The sequence below is a fragment of the Rattus norvegicus genome, chromosome 3 (genome assembly GCF_021556685.1).
Source record: "Rattus norvegicus strain SHRSP/BbbUtx chromosome 3, alternate assembly SHRSP_T2T, whole genome shotgun sequence".
In the NCBI taxonomy this organism is placed as follows: Eukaryota; Metazoa; Chordata; class Mammalia; order Rodentia; family Muridae; genus Rattus; species Rattus norvegicus.
Genome location: NC_141536.1, coordinates 46092188 through 46107706, shown reverse-complemented (window position 1 = coordinate 46107706; position 15519 = coordinate 46092188). Strand labels below are relative to the sequence as shown.

The following is a 15519-nucleotide window of genomic DNA, read 5'->3' as shown; positions in this document are numbered from 1 at the left end:
CGTGTGTATTTCTGCCTCCTCCGTAGTAATTCCACTCCACTATCACTCTCTTGCACTCAAATGCAAGCAGACGGTTAAGTAAAGTAGTTGCCAAGAGTCCTCAGAGACTGCTCTCTTGGTCGGCTGACTGGGTAGATCTCTGAGGAGACAGCTCAAAGATGCTGGAGCACACTGCTGTTCACAGAGGTGGCAAAAATCGGGACTTATGTTGTGACGTGGCTCTTTATATTTTTTCAGTACCACTTCATGAAGCCCATGCAATATCACAACCGAGAGTGTCTGTTCTGGAAGCTCATTGCTGGGTTCGAACAATGGCAAGCAGGGCCAGCACGGCTCTGCACCGTGTCCGCTGAGTACATGGGATAGCTGTTAGCTGGTTGTTCTGGTGGGACTCCAGACAGTGGGAGCGGGTGTATCTCTGACTCTTTCGCCTGCTTTTGGAGCTCTTTTTTTTTTTCCTATTGGCTTGCCTTCTCCAGCCTCGATATAATAAGGGCTTTTGCCTTGTCTTATTGCACTTGGTGTTGTCCTTTTTGACTGTTGTCTCTTGGAAGCCTGCTCTTTTCTGAAGAGGAAATGGTGGTGGGGGCATGGATCAGGGAGGGGTAGAGGGAAGGGAAAGTGTGGTCAGATATATTATATGAGAGAAGAATCTATATTCAATTTTAAAAAGTGAAAATTTAAAGACAAAAAATAAATAAATGAAGGCCCCACGATAGCCTTAGGTCAATCATTTAATCTCTTGGGCCTTTTCCTAGCTGAAAGAAGTTGATAATGTCAATAAAAGGTAATGTCATTAGGTTGTGATAATTAAATTACTAAATTTAAAAATGAGAGCAATGTGCTTTCCATCATAAATACTAAGTGCATGTTAAGTTATACTATAATAAATCCACGTTTATTAAAATCAGATAACCTCAAGTCATATCTCAGTATTTTCCATAGTTTCTTAGCATAATTATTAGCACACAAGAGACAATCAATAGATGTTACAGATTGAAATTGTTTTTCTCTTCCTTTCTTTCTCGCTCTTCCCTTTTTATTCACAGGGTCTCTCCTTCTGTGGCCTAAGTGTCCTGCAATTCCTTATATACACAGGCCTGGCCTTGAACTCGTGGACAATCCTCTTACTGCTACCTCCCGAGTACAATGGCTTTTTTAAAACAAGGAAACATATATTCTTGAAACACATTTTAAAATTCAATGTAATGGTTGTAATTATAGAATAAATAGAGCAGTTACATTTAGCCTGGTAGTGTGAATAAAATACCCAGGGAGATCTAGAAAATGAGAAGTCATCCTGGTGTCAGCATAATCAAACATGTATAAGAAAAAGGCTTCAGCAAAACATTTTGTAAGCTACAGGTTAAGTCTAAAACTCAAGTCCTTAAACGGTAGTGTCTGGGGCAGTTACCCAGTTACCGGAATGCTTTGCTCTAGGGAGTGCAAGCCAGAATGAGAATTAGAATCTACCCAAGTTCCTCATCCAAGGGGAATCAATGCAGCTGTGCCACTGGAACTGTTTTAAACTTGTGGTGCTGTCAAAAGTGATTTTGTATTTATGAGAAGTGCTGGGAGACACAAGAAAAAAGATGATTGAGCCCCCCCTTCCTTTTTAATATTGTTGTTTTAGCACGCCCTAACTTTCTAAGCATCCATATTCACTAAATTTAACAATATGGAGAAAAGAAAGTCTTCCTCAAAAATAATCTCCTATAGCTCTTATTGTTTTTTTAAATATATAAATGTAAACAGTGGAATTTTGGATTTTTAGAAGTAGTCAAGATAATTATTTCAGAGAGAACAATTCTGTCTTTAAAAAGAATACATGATTCCCCTTAATTATGCTGCACAATAAGAACAATTTGACTTAATGCAAACCAAAGGAGAAAAAGCAGTTCTGACATTTCCACTCATTAATCAGCATCCTTCTTCTTGCCGTTCTTTTAAAATGCTTTTAAAAACTTGCTCGTCGCAAACAAATTATTAGCTGATTAGGCATGCCAGCCAAAGGGAGGTATCCTTTGTCAGAGAGGGACCTCTGCACCTTGCAACATATTTCTGTAGTTTTTTTTTTTTAAATAAAGACAGAACTGTAGCTTTTATTTTCACATTCACCCTTGAATCATGGGAAATGGACATATGGGAGGAAGAGGGAGCATAGCAACAGGTGATGCTACACCAGACCCCACTAAAACCAACATGCAGCAAGACAAGAGGCCAGCCAAGAGGACCATCTGATACCCAGATGCCACTGCTGAAAAAAATCATTTCAAAGCTTGGCAGCAATTTCCTGCATCTGTCAAGTTAACCACATAAAAGACTATAGATTGACATGAGGAGCCAGGCTGACAAAGAGGGCAAAAAAGAACATATCAAATGCCATAGTCATCAAGGGAACGTGGTGCCAAATGAACGCTGCGAATGCATTCATTTGCTCCAGTGATCTGGGATTGTATTGCTGTTTATTAAAAATGATGTCAAAAGAAGCCTGAACTGTCTACAGAAACATGTAGAAAATCCCAGAGCTGTATCTTAACAGAAACTTTCTTTTCTACAAAATAATGTCTCTCTTTATTTCCACTTTTGCAGAGTACACTCTAAACAAAACCAAGCTTTTGTTTTTAGTGCCTTTAAAGAGGAATAGTTAATCTTTGCCTATGCCCCGCCCTCGGCAATTCAAAAGGGAAAACATAAATTCTAGCGAGAACAGATTTATTTGCACATCTATGTAGATACATAATAATTTTCCTGGTCATATTTTTATTTTTGTGGCCGCTTTAGTGTTTGCGTGACACAAAGGCCAGTGGGGTGATTTGAGTTTTGTTAATTTATGCTCCCTCGTTCTTGGGTATAGTAAGGTACCTAACCAATGAGTTGTGTATTCTCTGTAACTCAACACTTTATTGTGTATTTACTACTACAAAATTATTGTAAAAACATTTTCTCGGTGTCATGAAAAATATCATGTAAATGAAAATGACTAGTGCTGGCAATGAGGTGCTGAAAAATCAAAAGCCCTATAAAACTTTGGAAGAGATCTAAGATGGTGAGAATTTTGAGATGACCTCAAGAGACAGTGTGAGCTCAGATACATGTTGCATCGACTATGTGCTTGCACAGAAATGAAAAAACACGATTCATGGAACAGTGTTCCAACCAAGGGGACATGGAACAGTGTTCCAACCAAGGGGACAGGAACAATGTTCCAACCAAGGGGACAGGAACAATGTTCCAACGAAGGGGACAAGAACAATGTTCCAACACAGGGGACAGGAGCTTTCAGTCAAAAGATTAATAAAGGCCAGAAGTGTGGTTAGCTTGCGACTTGGGGATATACTCAGGGAACATCTTTTCATGAACATGAAGCTCATGCCAAAGCCAGGAAACTTTGAAAAAATTTCAGTGTAGCAATAGGCAGGGAGAATATCCATGGGACAAAATGTTATTCTTAATCAATGATATTGTAAGAAGTAATATTTTTGTTGTTGTCAAAAGGAAAATCAGCAACAATAGACTAAACCATAGTGGTACGTACAGGTGAAAGTGGCTGTAGTCAAATAGTAATAGTAATAATGATGATGATGATGATAATAATAATATAATGTTTAATTGTTGTTAAATTATGACTAGACCAGAGGAAGCCTGCCTTGACAACTCTATCTAGAATGAGTGTAGAGCACTCACAGTGTGGTGGCCGAGGACAGACTGACTACTGAGGAGTACAGACAGTGTGATGAAGCCAGTCTGCTGTTCACTAAACATGCTGATTTAAAATTTATATTTAAAAAGTTAAATATACACTGATTTATTCATGTAACAAAAGAGATAATTTAGTATTGCCTGTGTTTATTTCAGGGACTGGATATTAAAAGATGTACTTCTTTATTCCATTCTATCCATTTGCGTACTCTGAAGAAACACTTGAAGAATGTTCAACTGTACACTAGTAACGCTGTACTCAAGCAAAGGAGGAGAGGAATGTGTCGATCTGGAACTATGGAACAGCTATAAATGTCGAGGACATACTCATTTGTATCAAAGCTGAGGAGCAAGAGCAAGGGCCTGGGACTCACAAGGCTGAGTCACTGGGAAGGAGCTGGGGCATTTAAGTGTAGAGGAGATGGTACCAACCTCAGCAAGTCTTCATCTACGTCTAGCATTTTAAATATGATTCCTCCAAGGGCTTGAAATAGCTCTACCTAGAGCAGTTTAACGACAGCCTGTACGCATGGTCAAGCTTCAGCAACGTCATGGTATTTCTGCCTGTTTACTACTAAACTACTCTTCAAAAGGCAAAAGGTGACTGTATAGCGTACTTACTTCCTAAATAGGAGTCTTTTCATCCAACCTTGAACATGAATACAATGAAATGCACTTATTCGAAATGGTGATTCAAATTATGTCGTTGGTGTGTCTTTAAGGTAATGGTCCTACTGAGTAAAAGCAAGCAGTACGTGCACCATATAAATGTTTGCTTTGAGCTGGGCATGCCACCCTTCAGACCCCTAGTACCAGAGAAAAGCTGCCTGCGTTTGTATGAAAAGGATAAGCAACATCACTTTCAGATTAATGGAATATAGAATTCTCACTTTTTCCTTTAACTCTTTATAGTCTCTGTGTTTAAAATAAAACTCATACAAAAACAGAAAGGTGAAGATATTTTTATTTTTTAAAAAGGAAAAACAAGGTGTAGAGTTGTAAATGTCTTTGATTTTAGAGAGTAGCAGGGAATAGACTTGGTAGCATTATGCTGTATTGACTTTACGGAGCCGCATGATTGGCTGTGCTGTTCAATAAGGTAGTTTCACTGGTAGTCAAGGTGGCCTTGAACTCAAGATGAGCTTCCTGACTCAGTCTCCCAAATGCTGGAATTTCAAGAGTTAGTCACAATATCTGGTATTAAGAATTTGTGAAAATGTAAATTATATATATTCAATAATTAAAATTTTTATTTAACAAAAACCACAAGCAAATTGAATTAATTATTTTTAAAAGAAGTTTCATCTTAAAATTTTTTCAATAGAATGAGGAAATGCTCATTCTTTCTAATATGTACTGCAAACTCCTTAATATAATTTATTATAAATAATTATATATTCTTATAACTATGCTTATTGTTATATCAATAAAATAGTTTACACAGGCATTTTAATTATCCTAATATATTTATAAAATTGTACATAGCAAAAGAGTTATTTCAGTCAATAATTTTTTACTTTAAAAGATGTGCAGAGGTGGCTGTCAATTTCTTCAGTGTCAGAGAATAATTATGTATGTCCTATTTTACAAGTTTTGATTCTGATTTAAAAAATAATTAAATAAAATTAAGTCATTTCCTGCCCCCACCCTTTTCTGCTTTTTTCCCCCAACTTCTGCCCCATCTGCAACCTCCTTTTCAAACGTATGGCCTCTACTTCTTTATTATTGTTACCCCCCCCCACACACGCACACACACACACACACACACACACACACACGTGAATATAATTCACTGACTCCATTTAGCATTGCTTATGTGTATACAACTGCAGGGCTGATAATCAAATAGGGGCTCGAGCCTGAGAAAGACTGATTCTCCTTCTCTCAGCAATCATTAGCTCCCTGCAGTTCTCTGTCTACTAAAGGATCTGGCGACATTCTCCTATTTCATGTTAGCATGTCTTTTGGTGTTGTCCTTGCTTCAGTTCATGGGTATAGATTTCCTAACTCATAGAACACCTCCTGTTCCTCTGGCTCTCACATTCCTTCTGCCCCTGTTCCTGTGGACTTAGTGAATGTGTGTGTGTGTGTGTGTGTGTGTGTGTGTGTGTGTGTATGTGTGTGTATGTGTGTGTGTGTGTGTGTGTGTGTGTATTCCATACAAATAAATGATGGTGGAAATCTCTAATTACAGTTGCAAAACAGCAGGCCAGATTATATTAAATAAAAAATATTTTTACTAAAGGTCCACAATAATGCTCAAAGATGTCTCTTATAAACTACAGTATTTATGGCCAAGGTTTCCCTTTGTTTTAGGCATTATAAACAAATAATAATTTTTAAATGACATAATTCAGTGAAACATACCTGAAATATGGTCCCTTACAATAATGAAAATACGTGGCATCAAATAAAGGAATAGAGCAATCCCAGACATAATTCAGGTTGGTAAGTATTTACTTACCAGAATTGAATATTTCATTAAATTAATGTTAAGCATGCTAAAGTTAGAACCGCTTTTCCCTTTAAAAGTAAGGTTTCAGACTGGAGGATAGACAAATGTTGCAACCAAATTTTCCTATCACCTTAAGACAAAGTGTACTAGAAAACAATAAAAACTACAAACCCCAAAACAGTCTTTTTGTACTGAACAATGAACACATAATAAAGATGAAACCTATGACTGTCAATTACTATCAGCTGAATATGAATTACTTATATTATAATGGGTGTTAAGCATGTACCTTTAGCTTGTGCTCCTTCCTGTTGATGATAACAGCTGTAATCTGCTGGTCCATGAAAATCAGAATAGTACAGAGTAATGCTGGAATGATGGCAGCAATGATTGTCCACCATGGGTTTGGACCTAAAGGTGTAACAAACCAGCCACGGTCGTCTCTGGTGGGCTGAGAAAAAAATTAAGCATACAGATCAGTAGCAAGATTGATGAATACCTAATCAAACTAAGTCATAGAGATATAAACAGGAAATTCTTAATTATGAAATGATTGGTTGAGCATCCTCTTGTGGTTTGCCCTGAAGTTATCTGTATTTTGATGCTAATTCCGCTGCCCCAAGGACAGCTGCCCTGCCACATACTCAGGAATCAGGTGACTTCACCAGAACCTTTTCCCCATTGAATTTGTAAAGTACGGGTGAGGGGCAGGTACAGGATAGAAGGAGGCCTATCATTGGAGGAGAAGGAAGGATGGGCGGGAGAGAAGTTTGAAGGAAGAGGAGGAGACTAGGAGAGAAGGAGAGACAGAGAGAGGGGAGAAGCCATGGCAGGTGACGTTAAGATTCTGCAGACCGACAGGAGCCGGATGTAGATCTCTCCTGAGAGACACAGCCAGAATACAGCAAATACAGAGGCGAATGCCAGCAGCAAACCACTGAACTGAGAATAGGTCCCCTATTGAAGGAATCAGAGAAAGGACTGGAAGAGCTTGAAGGGGCTCGAGACCCCAAAAGTACAACAATGTCAAGCAACCAGAGCTTCCAGGGACTAAGCCACTACCTAAAGACTATACATGGACTGACCCTGGACTCTGACCTCATAGGTAGCAATGAATATCCTAGTAAGAGCACCAGTGGAAGGGGAAGCCCTGGGTCCTGCTAAGACTGAACCCCCAGTGAACTAGTCTATGGGGGGAGGGCGGCAATGGGGGGAGGGTTGGGAGGGGAACACCCATAAGGAAGGGGAGGGGGGAGGGGGATGTTTGCCCGGAAACCGGGAAAGGGAATAACACTCGAAATGTATATAAGAAATACTCAAGTTAATAAAAAAAAAAAAAGATTCTGCTCTGTGAATTTACAGGTTTTTATCAATGTTCTTAAGGGATGGGTGATACCGGGCTTTGTATGTTTAAGTGGGCAATTATATCTTATCAATTGGGTCAAAGATTATTGTGTTGTGTGTTCTTTTATGTGAGGGTTTGAGTGTAGGAAAGCATGCGGCTGGGCTGTGTTTTCGCCAAGATAGCTAGCTGTGTGGACCTAGGGGGTAAAAGACAACCGTACTTTTTTATTTTTATATTTTTACAACAACAGCATCCAATATATAATGAACTCATGGAACATTTCGATCATTAAGGACACCATTCTAAGTGTGTTATCTATTAATCCATTTTCTCTTCACAGCACTGTAAAGATGAAATTGAGGCACACAGTGCCATAGTAAGTTCTTTAAGGTTGCAGGGCTAGTAATTAATTGAGGTCGAATTTTGACTCCAGCAGACTAATTAAGACGTCATTCTCAATCAATACCTATTTAATAAGTGACATCGATGCTTACTGTTTACTGTAGGCAACTTTAAAATTGCACTGCACACTACACTAGAAACAAGGCAGAGCTTTCTTCTAGTTTAGAGTCACAGACATAGAAGCAGAAGGTTTTGGTGTAATATAGTAACTTATTGTTACTATATTACAGGCTACTATATGGAAAAAAAAAACCCAACAGGAACTTAGTCACATCAGAAGCCCAGCAAAAGGTTCAAAACATGGCTGATGCTGGAAATGAGTCCCAGAGGAATTCATTATGGCAGCAAATGATTCTATGATTAAGTCCCTAGCTCTGTTTGACAGATGAGAAAACAGGCTGAGGTAGTAAATTTGCTGGCATCGAGGGCTGTCCTGCCTTTATAATATGGATGGCATACTCATCGGAAGCCTAGTTTTTATCTGTTTTTCAAACCCTGCAGTTTTGCCTCACAATAATGCACGCTCCTTAGTTTCAGAATGCTTCCTTGGTTTTTAGGCATGTTGTATTGTTTGTATTTATTCCAACTGTAATAGATAGGAAATGCTTCAGCAGTCTTCAGGTTTTATTTTTATGATTCTTTTTAATTCTACACAACAATTTATTACTTAATTTCTTAATGTATATTGTTCATGCTCTCAAGAAAATCTCTTGTACTGGGGTCACAGATATCATCCATTAGACACAGAGAAATAGAAAAGTAGATAGATGTTATGTGCTAGATAAATTCACCTTGAAAACACTTGGTACTTGTAGTTTTGGCGATGGGATCCCAATGGCATAGTCAATTAAAACCATACACAGAATTGTAAGAAAAACCGCAAAATCACTCACTATGGATCGAACCTAAAAAAAATGAAAAATGTTGTTAGTTTGAGGGAGCTATAAATAAATAGAAATATTCAGGACAAGTCGTGAATCATGCTTTAAGACCACGGTGACATAACATTGTGATGTTATGTTATATGCACATTATAAAGTAGTATCATTAACTACATGATGCTACTGCCTGAGTACCTACCTATGTTTCTTTTCCATACTATCCAGAATAAAGATTTGTTGAATGGAAATAATGGTGGTCATTTTCTTTTTAATATCTACTTAAAGTATCTATTACAAACCCACGTGTGTGAAAATTTAGAACACAGAATAAAGTTGCCTGCCCTGTATCAGATGAATTTTAGTACTCTTTCCTACAACTTATATTTTAACATCATGAATCCAAAGGACAATGAAATGAAATGTTTTTATTAAAGAAGCATGTTTTAATTACTTTAATTACTTTACTTAGGTATGTCAATTAGTAATAGATACAACAGTGTAGGCAAATTTTAAAATTTCTTTGATTTAAAATGAACTTTATATAAGCCAGTTTTCAAACCATTTCTCATTGTAGAAAGCCATTGTGCAGTGGTGCACAGTTCATGGCACAATGTACAAATCAGAGAAAAACCTCCTTCGATACTGGCCCCCAGACAGGGTTTCTCGTTGGCACGGAATCTCATCAGGTAGCTCAGGCAAAGGCACACACAGGATGCACCTCTTTCCCCTGCAATCTCACCATCTGGTATTACAGGTCTGCCGCAGACAGCCAGCTGTTTGTTCTTAGCATGGATTCTGCATGGACTCTCGGTTTAGGTTCTTATGATTAAAGTGCAAGCACTTCACAGATTGAACCATCTCCCAAGCCCTACAAGGACATTTTTGAGTAGTTATTCTTAAACAACTATCAACAATATTTCTTTTCTATTAGTATGCTTTTGCAACCTATGGACAAAATCCTTAGGTTCCAACATAGATAGTTCAGCATTGATCAAGTTAAGCTGAAAGGTAGAGGAGATAAAACTGTCATCTTTCTTAAAGAAGATAGTGACAGAAAAAGCAGGGGTCCCTGGAAGGAACTCTTGGCTTATTTACCAAAGTGGATTTTTTTTTTTTGAGATCCGAAAACATTTGTTTCTTTGATGGTGGTGGTGGTGGTGGTGGGTGTGTGTGTGTATGTGTGTGTGTGTGTGTGTGTGTGTGTGTGTGTGTGTGTGTGTGTGTGTGTCTTAAATCTCATCCTGGCCCTTTTCATGGTGGGATCAGACCTCATAGATTTTACTTTGCAGTGTTAAATATTGAACTTGGTTGATTCTCTGTTTATTTCCTCAAATATGCAGATAAAATCACGGTAGCTTAGAGGAGTGATGCGTTTAAAACAAGAAAAGAAAACAGTGTTCTAGTGCACAGTGCAGGGCTTCTCCATTTAGAGAGAGTAACTCTGGCTCCGCTGAGATTCCCGTCAGGCTAGTACCGGCCCCACTGCTCCCAGGGAAAGAAAGCGACAGTCACTAATATGGCGTGTACTTTGACTTTCCAAAACTGTACGTGGGAAGGGAAGTGTTGACCTTTCAGTTTGAAGGACAAGAGGAAGAGCTTGTGCCACTTCTGGTATCTATGTCACAAAGGGCTTCCTCCCCAGTCCTGTTCCAGCGCCCATGTCTAGCTTGCCAGTTCCCTCATGACCTTTCTACAGTTCATGTCGTTCCATTAAGAACTCTCCCTTAGTCTTGAACATGTAGGATTACAGAACAACTATATTTAGTTTATATTTGGATCAGAAATATTAGAACCCAAGTACCTTAGTGGGGAAATACCGGCTGGTCTTGAACTGCTTCAGGGTGGCTGACATAGTAACTGTGGAGAAGAACAGGATCACTGACCAGAAGAGAACGTCCGGCACATACGGGTGGCCATGGCCACAGGCTCGCCCGACATATTCCCCGTGGAGTGATCTGCACTCCTGAGAGGAAGGGAAACACAGCTGGTAAAGAACGTTCAGTGCATTTCTTTCAGAAACTAACACCTGATCAACCGCAGCTGAGACACCAAAACTGCCCACCCATGGTTCCCACGGGGAATTTAGGAGACATGATACTTGTTTTCAAGTTCTACTTGGATAGGTTTTAAGTTCAAGATAACAGATATTTTAAATGTGATGTTTGATAATGTATAGTTTGTACTAACATCACATATATGGCAAAGCATTTAAATATATCATTTTAGTTTTTTTTTCTCACACCAACAACATAAATCAGTGTTTTCATTTATATTTGCTATCAGAGAAAGCTAAGACATGGAGAAACTAAGCAACATTTTTCAGCCTCACTAATGCTATGTGGTAGAGCGCCACTCTTTTGGTAGGAATTATTGAATAGTACAGAACAATAATTATTTTTAAGAACTAGTTCAAAATTACCAAGAAGGATAAGAAAGGTAACCAAAAAAATGATACATAGTTAAGAAATGGAAATTTGAATCATATATGGTAACTGTTGGATTCAAATAACAAATGATAAAGAAATTACTACATGAACAAAGCAAAGTTCATGCTTAGTCTGCTTTCCCTATGGTCTTTCTTCTGTTTTATGTTTGCTATGTTTTGTTTAAGGAAAAAAAAAAAAAAAAAAAAAAAAAAAAAAAAAAAAAAAAAGAAAGAAAATTTAATTACTGTCTTAGCCATTAGGTGGCAGCAGAGTCAAAAAGAATTTCAAGAGGTGAAAACAGCATTTTATATAAGCTTTAAATATTTTGAAAGGAAAAAATATTTCTAAGTCATCTTGGAAAACTTTTGTGTTCTAAAAATTATATTACTGCATTCAAAATAAATAGAAAATATCAGCTTAAAGAAGCCAGGGAAATCTTTATCCTTCTAGGTATTGTGACCCTAAATAAAACTTGCTTTGTGGAACAGTATATGGAATATTTACAGATAGAGTGTTTTCACTGAATCAGATTTCAAGCCCCTGAGTTCACTATAGCATAAAACAACTCCTCTGAAATATTTAGAATAAATAAGTGGCCACATTGTCATCTGCAAACAACCAACCAACCTCCCCTTGATATAGGTCCCCAATCTAAGGATTCTTGAGAAATCCTATCAGGATAACTTACAGCCACATAACAGACCCCACACTGCCTTTATTGTTAGCTAAATTTCAATTATTCATGCTAAGTTGATTCAGAGCACAGAAACTTGGTTACTGAAGAACTATAGAGTACACCTCTAGGACTTATTTATAGCTTTAATTTTCCTTCTTAAAACTTAATAAATAAAAATTTTTCAAAAATCCTTCAAATGTCTCATCTCTTTTTGAGTGCATATTCAGAAATGCTTGGAACAATTTCTGACCCGTGTTATGTGTACCAGGATGTCTAAGCAGAGGAAGTGGGCATCCCACACTTTACATAGTGATTTGTGAGCACCTGTAGTCCTTTGCTCATGTCTGAAAGGCTTCTAAGCATTCTTTGGATGCAGGTGGGTCAGATCCTCTCCTCCTAAGAAGGCAGAGGCTAGAAAAGGCCATTCAACTGCCTATCCATAACAAACCACCAATACCAAAGCCTAGTTAGCACAGCTCAATGCAAACAGCAAAGTATCATTTGCTCTTGTTTTCCAGGAGATGGAAAGTTTTTACCTACAGAATTCAACATTTATTTTCAGTTTTACACTATCTATATGTTCAAAGCACACACACACACACAGAGAGAGAGAGAGAGAGAGAGAGAGAGAGAGAGAGAGAGAGAGAGAGAGAGAGAGAGTCAGAGACAGAGTCAAAGAGTTGTAGTGACACAGGGAGAGAAAGGTGTCCTTTGGACGTGCAAACGAATTTCAAAGCCCTTCTCTCATTTTAGTGTAACATGCTTTACCATGCAATAAGTATTCAAAAGACGGTGATGTCACACAGATTCTAATGCCTCTTCAAACACAATCTATTTCAACAATTCTGTAAACTTGTAGAAATTAGAACTGAAATTATTAGTATATTTTGAAAATAAGAATTTAAAATTATGAGTGTCTTTTCATACATACATATATGTATTAAAAGCATTGAAACAAATGTCAAGCGACTGATAATCACTTTTCCTTCTTTTTAAAAAGATTTTTGTAATTACAATGTAGCTATAATATAATTACAATATAATAACAATAATTACGATATAATCACATATCCCCCTCCCCTCCCCTTCCTCCAAGTGTTTCCATTCATCTCTCCTTGCTGTGAGATGTTGCTGACTGTACTTATGTATGTGCAGAGACAGAAATCTACATCTATTAGTTTGCCATAAAAGCTGAATTAAATAGTAAACATGTGAGGTGAAAGTAGTTCATCATAATCATTTGTTGTTTATCAAACATTTAACCCTTTGATTTTGCAGACAGTATTACTGGATGCAAACCTGTATCACAACCACAAATGTGCACTTTACCTTAAGGATACAAAAAGAATGTACTTGTGCCTTTCTCAAGAAAGATTAATTCAATTTCAGGCCACTCCATGTCCAAAAGAACGAAATACAGAAATGATAAACAATGGAGCATCCTGGACATTGTCAGCACAGATAAGGCAGAGTGTGTGTTCTATGAGGGAATGCGCCTTGTCAGTGCCCCATAACTCCTGTGCCTGTCTTACAAAGTCTCCAGTTGAATGGCGGGCAGTGGGGACAGAGCAATGCTTGAACTTACAGGACAAAACTTTACTCCAAATTCACAAGTATGGTTTAGGGACGTAGAAGCTGAAACAATGTACAGATGTGGAGAGAACATGCTCTGTGTGGCCACAGACGTGTCTGCGTTCTGAGAAGGTTGGAGATGGGTCCGGCATCCAATCCAAGTTCCGGTAACTTTGGTCCATAATGATGGAATCATTTACTCCACCAGCCTTACCTTTACCTACACACCAGAACCAGGGCCAAGACCACACTGCAGCGTGGCAGGCGCAATTCTCAGAGCCAACTCAAACCAAGTGCCCACCAATGAGTCAAACACAAACAGCGAGGGAAACTACACAAATGCCAGCACAAATTCTACCAGTGTCCCATCGACCACAGCAACCGTGGTAGCCTAACTACGTCTTTTTGCTGGGACTTAAACTGACTTGAATGGGGCAAAAAGTTGACAGACGGTCTTTATAGTAAATGACTCAAGATGTGCGTTCTTTTGTCATGTTTTACTTACTGACACAGTTAGGTTCCCCCAAATTATGTCAGAGGCAGAAATGTTGGACTCGCGCCACTCCTTCAGTGTGTCATTGCTGGGACTGTGTGGCTCCATACAGTTACACCTGAAAAGGCAAGATAATTCCTTTTCTGAAAGAAAAGTATGTGTTTTCCTTAGATAAAGCATTCATTCATCTGGCAGGACAGTAGTTGGGTCATTTAGACCACCCTTGGAAAGACTATTTCAACAGAGTGTTGGGATACTAGAGCCCTGTGTAGCATTTCTGAGAATGAGGGAACCACTCTAGTATCTACTTGCCTGTAAGGTATAAGTCACCTGAAAAAATTATAACTATCCAGTGTATTGTAATAAGATTACCTACCTTAGTTATTTGTACAATTTCATCAATTAAAAGTGAAGGCAACATTTAATTCACGCTCTAAAGGTCACATATAATTTCCCATACAATTCTCATTTAGCGCTTGATTGAAGTGAAAAGCCTAGATATCTAGTGTAATACTTACCTTGGTGATGAGTGACAATTCTACTAAAGATCAAACCACCAATGCACATTTTTAGTACACACTAAAGGTTCTGGGATGGATACTGAATTCACTGGTAAACCTTTTACCTTGTCTGCTGGGAAGCATTTTCCTAAGCAACCACACTGCAAATGTAACCCACATAGCCACACAGCTGTGGAGTGCACCAGACTGCTGCCTTGGTTATGTTAATTGTGCTGTAGAACATGACCATTGCTGCGATTTCTATAGGAAAAGTACCTCTGCATAGGAAACACCCTCTCTGTTTTCCACTACAGGAACCTGCCTTGCTCATCACCGTGACTCCTGCATTCCTAATGGAGTTATATTCTATTGCTGTAAGAAATCCTACTTGGGATGGGCTGTAAGGACAGCATGGTTTTGCCTCTCACTAAAGGAAGGCAGAGTTTCTCCAGCTGAGCCCACTCAGAGAGGGTTTTGGCAAGATGATCAGTGACATGGGTTTTAAGAGAATGGGTAATGGAAGCATTAGTTACCATGGGCAGTTAATTTTAGTGACTTCGATGTTAACAGAGAATACTAATAAAAAGAAACAAAGGCACCAAGTGATCAATAATGGTTGTCTCTAAGTTCCTGACAAGCGATACATTGTGATAGAATGCAGGTTTTTGTGTCAGAGAGCTCAATCATCTGATTGTACAACCATGGCAAATGGCTTAATCACTCTAAATCTGTTTCCTTTTATGGAAAATGGGATTGAAAATGCTTACTCATTAGAACCAATATGAAGAGATTAAAATTTCTCACACAGATGTATGTCCTCCACTCTCTCTTTTTCTCCCCCGCCCCCAGTATGTCTCTATCTCTCTGTCCCCCTCTCTCCCTGTGCTATTTGGCTTCCTTTGAAATTGTGGCCGCTCTCATCAAGATTATCATCATTTTCTAGTTCCTTCTTTGGTCATTCATGATCTATAACAAACATTAAATTTTCACCCTAGAATAATATGAAAGCATCATTGTTTTCTCTATCATGCTAGTTTTCTTTGTTCAATTTCAAAGTAAACTTGTAT

At 38.3% G+C, this 15519-nt stretch overlaps 1 protein-coding gene across 16 annotated transcripts in view; it reads right to left on the bottom strand.

Annotated features, from left to right (window-relative positions):
• Positions 1–15519, bottom strand: part of Slc4a10 (solute carrier family 4 member 10) — a 294937-nt gene that overhangs the window by 32481 nt on the left and 246937 nt on the right. For all 16 annotated transcript variants that reach the window (XM_087650803.1, NM_001429835.1, XM_087650811.1 and 13 more), the window contains 4 exon segments: positions 13965–14070; positions 10587–10748; positions 8696–8809; positions 6447–6608 (listed from right to left, as the gene is read on the bottom strand). In XM_087650803.1, the coding sequence (XP_087506929.1) occupies positions 6447–6608; positions 8696–8809; positions 10587–10748; positions 13965–14070 (544 nt within the window).